Genomic DNA, 9,847 nt, shown 5'->3' on the forward strand with positions numbered 1-9,847 from the left:
GACACATCCCCCTTCAGATGTTTAAAAGCTCAGCATTTCTAATAAAAAATATGGCAAATAATGATGTACCAAAGCCTAAAGTTATCTAGTTTTATTTTTACTGAGTTTGTTGAACTTTTATTAGGACATCTGAAGTGCTGCTAGACATACAAGACTTGACTGAAAATATTTAGGGACTTTCATTTTTAGTTTTTATTTTTCATATGAATTTATCAGGGTTATGAAAGAATAAAAAACAGGAGAAATCAGCAGAATAAAATGACTCCTTTTTCACAGTAACTATTAGAGTTTATTTTGGTGGACAGAAGCCAGGACAGTAAAACAGTATTAAGCAGATTCTCCCACCTATCCACTCAGCATCTCCCCTCTACCCCCATCCCCTGTCTAGTAAGTCTGTCTTTCTCTCTGCACTCAAAAAGAACTACCCTCTCCCCCCTACTGCAACAGCATTCATCCTTACTGGTGGTGGCTCCAGGCTGCTCCTCTGGTAACATGCTTGCTGTGGCTTTTTGCACTCTGCAGCACTGCACTTCTGCTTTTCTATGGGGCCAAGGAGCCTGCTGAAAAGTGATTCGAATAGTGGGTGGCACCAGACAGCAGGCACTTGCTGGTTTGGGAAGGGGGGAAGCAGGACTTGAACACTATATCAGCGGGATTGGAGGGTGAGTGCTTTTATTGGTAGGGTGAACTTGAAATGTAGCACACGTGTTAGCCCCTATTGGCTTCCCTCAGTGGTGGGAGGCTTTGAAAGGCTGCATCTGCAGCTCTGGATCTGCTCTTTAATCAGTCTAAAATTAGGGTGAAAATTGATTTAAACAGTTGTCATCTTTGGAAGAATATGGGAGTTTGTGAGTGAAAATCAATGAAAATGAAGGACTTTAAAAAAAATAAAATAAAAAATTAAACCATTTCATTTTCATGGATAGTCCTTTTGCGTTGTTCTTATCTAATCCTGAGGGTTTTTTGCTATTGATGAAACCACAATAGATTGGTGCTGGCACTGTTGGAGGACCACCTTTTTGTAATTTGGACTCATGGGTACTAAAGCAAGCTAGTACTTTTAGCCTATTCTTAATATAATCATGGAAGTATGGGTAAGAAAATGAAGAAACAAACATTTTCATCTCATTTAACCTAGATTTTATAATATGAATATCCTATCTCCAGCTCTGCTTCATTTTAATTTGAGAGCTCTGACAAAGTATATATTCTAGTTAAAATCTTCCTTGTTTTAAACCAACAGAATCCAACATGGAGGAGTCTTGATTTTGGAATAATGCCTGATCGGCTAGATACATCCGTATCGTGTTTTGTAGTGAGGATTTGGGGTGGAAAGAAGGAACATTATCGGATGCTGATAGAGTGGAAAGTAAATCTGGATGGACTGAAGTATTTAGGGCAGCAGGTAAAGTGACATAAAATGTGCATGTGCTTGTTTGTTTTTATATTTGACCCCTGTTTTCTTTAGACTGAATGCCCTGATAAGTTATCTTATTGGAAGAAAAGCCTTCTTCAAGGCTCATGTTTCAGTAGTTGGTTAACTGAGTTATTCTTTCTGTGACAGAAATTGTCTTTCTCCCCTTTGGGACATGTGAGCTGCCTCCCCCTATTGTTTCCTAATTCTTGTTTGCATTGAGAGGTAGGAAATTATTACACTGGTCTCTTGCTTGACAGTGAACACTTGTTTTAAAAAAATGTTTAGTATTAGCTTCCTGAGCATTGTATATAATTATGTTGCTAAGCATACTATAATAAGTCTTGTAGTGTTCCTTTTGTTGATTTTATTTATAGACACTTGATATTCTATCTTTTTCCATGAATGGCCTCAAGGCAGATTACAAAACCTGTTTTAACTAACAATTCTATTTATTTATTTATTTATGAACTTTTCTTTACCGACATTCGTAAAACACATCATTGCCGGTTTACAATGAACTGAAAGGAGGAAATTAAAATAAACGAGGGGAAGGGAGATTGGACAGGCAAGAAAAGGGAGAGGGGAAGGAAGAAAGTAAATATAGATGGAAATAAAAGGAAAGGAGATGGAGAGGCAGTAATACATTTTAATACATAAGAACATAAAAACATGCCATACTGGGTCAGACCAAGGGTCCATTAAGCCCAGCATCCTGTTTCAATAAGTGGCCAATCCAGGCCATAAGAACCTGGCAAGTACCCAAAAAACTAAGTCTATTCCATGTTACCGTTGCTAGTAATAGCAGTGGCTATTTTTCTAAGTCAACTTAATTAATAGCAGGTAATGGACTTCTCCTCCAAGAACTTATCCAATCCCTTTTTTAAACACAGCTATACTAACTGCACTAACCACATCCTCTGGCAACAAATTATAGAGTTTAATTGTGCGTTGAGTAAAAAAGAACTTTCTCCGATTAGTTTTAAATGTGTCACATGCTAACTTCATGGAGTGCCCCCCTAGTCTTTCTATTATCCGAAAGAGTAAATAACCGATTCACATCTACCCGTTCTAGACCTCTCATGATTTTTAAACACCTCTATCATATTCCCCCTCAGCAGTCTCTTCTCCATACTGAAAAGTCCTAACCTCTTTAGTCTTTCCTCATAGGGGAGCTGTTCCATTCCCCTTATCATTTTGGTAGCCCGTCTCTGTACCTTCTCTATCGCAATTATATCTTTTTTGAGATGCGGCGACCAGAATTGTACACAGTATTCAAGGTGTGGTCTCACCATGGAGCGATACAGAGGCATTTATGACATTTTCTGTTTTATTCACCATTCCCTTTCTAATAATTCCCAACATTCTGTTTGCTTTTTTGACTGCCGCCAGCACACTGAACCGACAATTTCAATGTGTTGTCCCACTATGACGCCTAGATCTCTTTCGTGGGTTGTAGCACCTAATTATGGAACCTAACATTGTGTAACAATAGCATGGGTTATTTTTCCCTATATGCATCACCTTTGCACCTATCCACATTAAATTTCATCTGCCATTTTTGATGCCAATTTTCCAGTCTCACAAGGTCTTCCTGCAATTTATCACAATCTGCTTGTGATTTAACTACTCTGAACAATTTTGATCATCTGCAAATTGATTATCTCACTCGTATTTTCTTTCAGATCATTTATAAATATATTTGAAAAGTAAGGGTCCCGATAGAGATCCCTGAGGCACTCCACTGCCCACTCCCTTCCATTGAGAAAATTGTCCATTTAATCCTACTCTCTGTTTCCTGTCTTTTAGCTAGATTGTAATCCACGAAAGGACATCGCCACCTATCCCATGACATTTTATTTTTTCTAGAAGCCTCTCATGAGGAACTTTGTCAAACGCCTTCTGAAAATCCAAGTATGCTACATCTACCAGTTCACCTTATCCACATGTTTATTAACGCCTTCAAAAAGTGAAGCAGATTTGTGAGGCAGACTTGCCTTAGGTAAAGCCATGCTGCCTTTGTTCCATTAAACCATGTCTTTCTATATGTTCTGTGATTTTGGATGTTTAGAATACTTTCCACTATTTTCCTGACACTGAAGTCAGGCTAACTGGTCTGTAGTTTCCCGGATCGCCCCCTGGAGCCCTTTTTAAATATTGGGGTTACATTAGCTATCCTCCAGTCTTCAGGTACAATGGATGATTTTAATGATAGGTTACAAATTTTTACTAATAGGTCTGATATTTCATTTTTTAGTTCCTTCAGAACTCTGGGGTGTATACCCATCCGGTCCAGGTTGATTTACTACTTTTCAGTTTGTCAATCAATATCTACTACATCTTCTAGGTTCACCATGATTTGATTCAGTCCATCTGAATTCATTACCCATGAAAACCTTCTCCAGTACGGGTACCTCCCCAACATCCTCCTCAGTAAACACCGAAGCAAAGAAATCATTTAATCTTTCCGTGATGGCCTTATCTTCCCTAAGTGCCCCTTTAACTTCTCTTTCATCTAACGTCCAACTGAGTCCCTCACAGGCTTTCTGCTTCAGATATATTTAAAAACGTTTTTACTGTGAGTTTTTGCCTCTACGGCCAACTTCTTTTCAATTCTCTCTTAGCCTGTCTTATCAATGTCTTACATTTAACTTGCCAACATTTATGCATTATCCTGTTTTCTTCTGTTGGATCCTTCTTCCAATTTTTGAATGAAGATCTTTTGGCTAAAATAGTTTCTTTCACCTCCCCTTTTAACCATGCCGGTAATCGTTTTGCCTTCTTTCCACCTTTCTTAATGTGTGGAAATACATCTAGACTGTGCTTCTAGAATGGTATTTTTTAACAATGACCACACCTCATGCACACTTTTTACTTTTGTAGCTGCTCCTTTCAGTTTTTTTTTCTAGCAATTTTACTCATTTTATCAAAGTTCCCTTTTGAAAGTTTAGCACGAGAGCCATGGATTTGCATACTGTTCCTCTTCCAGTCATTAATTCAAATTTGATCATATTATGATCACTATTGCCAAGCGGCCCCACCACCGTTACCTCTCTCACCAAATCCTGTGCTCCACTGAGAATTAGATCTAAAATTGCTCCCTCTCTCGTCAGTTCCTGAACCAATTGCTCCATAAAGCTATCATTTATTCCATCCAGGAACGTTATCTCTAGCGTGTCCCGATGATACATTTACCCAGTCAATATAGGGGTAATTGAAGTCTCCCATTATTACTGCACTACCAATTTGGTTAGCATTCCTAATTTCTCTTAGCATTTCACTGTCCGTCTCACCATCTTGACCAGGTGGAAGGAGGGATAATTGCATTAGTGGGACAATTTGGGCTTAGGGTGAGTGAGGTGAAGGTTGAGATGTCAAAATGGAACAAATACTTTTAGAATTCTTCCTTGAAAATTGAGTGAAGTCTTTTGATGTTTGTGGTATTAGGTGTTTTGGATTCAGGCCTGGAGAATTTCTGTACCATTTTGAAGAGTTTACCTGGATGATTCATGGAGAGTTGCAGTGTTTAGAGACTTAGTCTTATTTTTTGCTTTGTTATTATTTTTTGGAATGCTGTTTGCAGAAATGCAGGTTGGAGTCCATTTTTATATTTTTTCACTATGCCCATTGAGTGATGAGGAGGCGAAGACCTTTTTAGTACATGGAGATTTTCTTTGGGGGGGGGGGCAGGGGGGGAATCTTGTAGGGTTTGAGATTAGAGCCTTGATGGTAGCTTTGACTGATTTTGTGCGGTTATAAAATGTGTAAATATATTCATCCCAAGTGGTGTTCCTTATGTTTTTATACAAGTACTAGCAACTGTACCCGTTCTACGCCTGGGCGGCGAGCCTTTTTATTGGCACATATGCTCTTGTATGGAAGCGTTAGCTGAAAAGCAAAAACTAAATTGTTTTCACCCAGGGCAAGGGACGCGGAGACACATTTGCTAAAGCCAGGGCTGGCAAAGTTTATTTACCAAGCTGTGTCTCGCACTTCCCCACACCCCCTCTCCTCTCTCACACACACATTCTCTCTCACTGGCATCATTCTCCCCTCATATAGGCTCCCTCTCTCTGAAACCCACACTCAAGCATCCCCCCACCCACCCTCTCTTACCTCCCATGCTCTCTCACACCCTCCCCACCCTCCTCTTACCAACCATGCTCTCTGTCACCCCTCTCTCTCACACAGACATTCTCTCTCACCGGCATCCCCCCCCCGCTCTCTCTCTCACACCGTCCTGCCTCTCTCTCATCCCCCCTCCTGACACAACATTCTCACTGGCATGCCGTGGGACCTGGGCCGTTCGCGGCGAAGATGAAGGGCCGGCATGCCGTTCGCGGCACACGGTGGCCTTCCATTTTCGCCTTGAGCAGAAAATAGCAGCGGAAACTCTGACATGCCGCGAATGGAGCGTGTCCCGCGGCACACGCTCCGTTCACAGAGAAGATGAAGGCTTGGGCGCGCCGATCGCAGCACACGGGGGCCTTCCCTTTTCGCTGCGAACGGTGCGCCGGGCCTTCATCTTCGCCGCGAATGGAGTGTGTGCCATGGGACGCGCTCTGTTCGCGGCATGCCGGGGTCTCCTCTGCTATTTTCTGCCTGTCCCGCGATGGCTGCTGTCCTTCCGGTTTTGAATAATCTTCCGGCGAGGGAGGAAATCGGCGAGGTGCGGGAGGAAATCTGCGGGAAGGAGGAATTCTGTGGAAATTCTGCATTCCGCAGTAGCGCAGAATTCCCCCAGGAGTACCTCTTGTAGCTGGTGTTATGATGTGGCCGCTGTACGGCGAGTTTGAGCCTCCAAGGTGGCCAGGGAGCCACCTGTGCCATCTGTCGGCGGGCTGGGGAACATGCACGAGCACTGACACACTACCAAGCCCGATATATTATGGATGTTTTGAAAGAGTGTCAGTGAATGAATGAATGAATGAATACTATGAAGTCGCAATACGCAAAACTTTTACTCCTGTATAGCAATTCTAATGTTCCATTTCCAAGCAGGAACCTTTTTGTCATAGTGAAAAGCAACTGTGAAAATTAACCCTTTATATAAACTTCAGTTGTGCAAACCACCATATAGATGCTATCAACTCTTGAGTCCTATTTCTTGGAATTAAGTCTAGTCATGGAATGGTTGTGTTCTTTCTAAAGTGTTTTGACCAATGACTTTTTTTTTTACTCTCAGGTCTAATAATTGTATTATTTTCTCTAATTCTTATCTTTAGTTTCCTTCTGAACTTTCCTATGTTTCAATAAATATAAAGTCTGTTCACATATAATGAGGTGTTTTTATCTTGTAAATCTTGCTTGTGTTTAGATAATAAAGATGTTGATCGCAATCATTTTAGTGCATTGTGTTCCATTTCTGTCTCTAAAGCTCCCAGGTTTTGGGTAAGGCAAAAGGGACCCTTTAAGTATTTCTCCATTGAATTTACCTAGACTAGTCTCGCCTGCACAAGCAGATGAAGAATGTTCTTATAATGTAGTATGGTATTATGAGTTATTATGTTGTGCTTCTTTTTAGTGACAGATTTTTGTTTCCTTCCAGATACATGCTCGAAATCCAAATGAAATTATTTTTGGGTTAAATGATGGATTTTATGGGGCCTCGTTTGAACATAAGGTAAGAAAACCTAACAGCAGAGCAAACCATTTAATTATTCATCCGGCAACCATGCACCCTGCACGTTTGTTTAATATTTATTTATTTCATTTAGATTCCCCCCTTTTGTGACACTTCAGAGTCATTTTAAAATGTATTTTTTAAGCGTACAGACAGATGAAACCAAAACCAGTGGGTTATGCATCTCTACCAGCAGATGGAGATGGAGCAAAGCTGATAACACAGTATATATATATGCCTGCAGTAACATCAGCCTGCCAGTATTCTCCAACTCCAGCAGATGGTGACGTGCATCTCCCTACTGGGGATTGCATTAAAGTTTTGAAGGAGAGAAAAGAGGAAAAAAATCATTCACCCCGCTCTCCTGTGGTGATACCAAATGGTGCCTTCCTCAGTTTAGAATTTCTGAGGTGATTTCCATGGTCCCTCAGATGAGTGCCTTGGCCTGGTAGCTGGTTTTTCAAGTGGCGTGGACTTAGCTGTAAAAAAACAAAACAAAAACAAAACAGCTGAGTGGGTACAGTAAGCCAAGCATGGCGGTGAAGGTCTATGTCCTCTCTGCCTGCAGCTGGAGACGTCCTTGTACTGAACTGGAATGGGATGAGTTCAGGTAAAAGGTATTTAAAAAAAAAAAAAAAAAAAAGACTCAGAGAAGGAGAGTTGAGTAGGGATTCCTCCCCCCCCCCCCCCATTCTCTGTGTTTGGCACGTGATTTGACGGTTGCCCCTGCCTCCGTTGGAGTTCTGGGGATGGGGGCAGTCTGGCAGGTTGAGTAGCCCTTGTGGCTAGGCCATGCTCCAAGGCTCTGTTGGTTCGCTGCGTGGTAGGCCACGGCAGCGTTTTCAAGCATATTTTTGTTTACAGCAGACTACCCTCTTCAGTTCTGTCGGATCATATTAGTGCACCCAATTGTGCGGCCTGTTGTGCCTTTAGTCGGTCATCTAGTTAGGCACATAGGAGTGCCTACCAGGGCGCCTATTTGTGTGTGCAAGCTCCCGCCTTTTTTGCACGCATGCACTGTTTTGCGAGCACGCACATGCTCTTGTTTTGTGTCATTGTCTGATCATCCTGAGGGACCTCAGATTGGGCACTTATGTAGGGCACAATGTTGTGAGGTGCCTGTTAGGTGTATTGATCAACTATGGTGCCCACAGGGAAGAAAAACCTAAGTGTCCTTGCCCTATGTGTTGCTTGTCATAATTCGGGTATCTCAACCTTTGAATTTGTGTTTGGAGGCTCAGGCAAGATTATTCCTTCAGATTTCACTAAGCCTGGTTCTTTCCAGCCTCCTAGTACGGGAATGGAAAAAGAGCTGTCTGAAGGGTCCCCTTATTTTGGAGCTCCCTAACTGATTCCTCAACGGGGGAAGGTAGTTCAGAAGGCGCAGGTCAGTTGGCCCCTGGTTTTGGCATGGATCCTTCTGACTTTTCTTGGGTAGAATTTTTTCAAGGATTGCACTCCTTCCTTCAGGTGCAGTTCCCGGCCAATTCTAATAACCCAGGATCACAAACAGTGAAATCCCGCACGCCTGGGGCTTGTGGGTAAGTGCTGGGGTATGCCTGGATCTGGCCTTCCCGATTGGGTTCCTGATAACACAGATAATGAGACCAATCCTTACTCCCTGGAGGATGGTGAAATTCCTCAAGGATTGGAGCTATATAGAACTATGTTAAGTTTTTCACAGAGGTGAGTTACCAGCTCTGATTTCCTTGTGTAAAGCCTCATGCTTCTTCCCTATTATGGGAGCCATTCAAGAATTAATTGATCGTGAATGGAGCGCCTGTATCCCCCTGTGTCCAGCTGCAAGAGAGTTTTACATTTTCTGAAGATGGTTGTGCTTGTATGTGCTGTTGCCAAGCGGATGACTGTTCCTGTAGAAGAGGGAGCAGCCTTGAAAGGATGCTCACGATAGGAGAATTGAGGCTATCCTTAAGCAGGCCATTGAAGCAATGGCAGTGAATTTGCAGATAGCTTCTTGTTGTTCTCTGGTGGCTCACTCCTTGTTTACTGCTCTCTAAGGAGGCCGATGACATGAATTCCAGGGCAGTGATGGAACCAGCAGCTGCCTTTGTGGCAGATGCAGGCCGTGATTTGGTCCACACTAAGGCCAGAGGAGTGGCTTCAGTAATAGTGGCTAGGCGTCAGCTATGGCTGAGAAATTGGTCAGCTGATACAACCTTGAAATCTAACCGTACGAAGTTGCCCTTTAAAGGCTCACTCTTATTTGGGAGTGAGCTGGAGAAAATGGCCAAGAAATGGGGTGAGTCCCTGGTTCCTCATTTTTCAGAGGATAAGAAACAGGTGCTGCGTTCCTTCAGCACAAGAGGTCATACTAGATGGTTCAGGTGTTTTTGACTCTATAGAGGAGCAACTTATCAGAGAACTCTAGCTTTGGTAGATCTCAGTCCTTTCATCCCAGACAGCCCAGATGGGGCGCAGGCTCAGGTAGTGGAACACCCTGAGCCTCACAATGAAGGTGTGCCGACTCCTTCCCCCCCCCCCCCAAATCGGGATATGGAGATAGGAAGTCGTCTATCTCTTCTTTATCAAAGGTGGGTCGAGATCATAACAGACCAGTGGGTGCTGGAAGTGATAAGAGATGACTATGTGCTGGAGTTTTGCAGTGTTCCTCGGGACTTGTTCATGGTGTCTACCTGCAACTCTCCTCAGAAGAGACAGGCCATGGAGCTTACATTGTCAAGACCTGTGGGCTGTGGTTCCAGTGCCCACATCTCAAGTAATAGGAGCTGATATTCCATTTATTTTGTGGTGTCCTAAAAGGAGGGCTCCTTTCATCCATTCTGGATCTC

At 42.7% G+C, this 9,847-nt stretch overlaps 1 protein-coding gene across 1 annotated transcript in view; it reads left to right on the forward strand.

Annotated features, from left to right (window-relative positions):
- Positions 1-9,847, forward strand: part of UVRAG (UV radiation resistance associated) — a 321,095-nt gene that overhangs the window by 73,803 nt on the left and 237,445 nt on the right. Inside the window, exons 4-5 of the mRNA XM_029602151.1 lie at positions 1,244-1,405; positions 6,963-7,037. Coding sequence (XP_029458011.1) covers positions 1,244-1,405; positions 6,963-7,037 — 237 coding nt within the window. The remainder of the gene's footprint in view (positions 1-1,243; positions 1,406-6,962; positions 7,038-9,847) is intronic.

Source organism: Rhinatrema bivittatum, chromosome 5 (assembly GCF_901001135.1).
Source record: "Rhinatrema bivittatum chromosome 5, aRhiBiv1.1, whole genome shotgun sequence".
Taxonomy (NCBI): Eukaryota; Metazoa; Chordata; class Amphibia; order Gymnophiona; family Rhinatrematidae; genus Rhinatrema; species Rhinatrema bivittatum.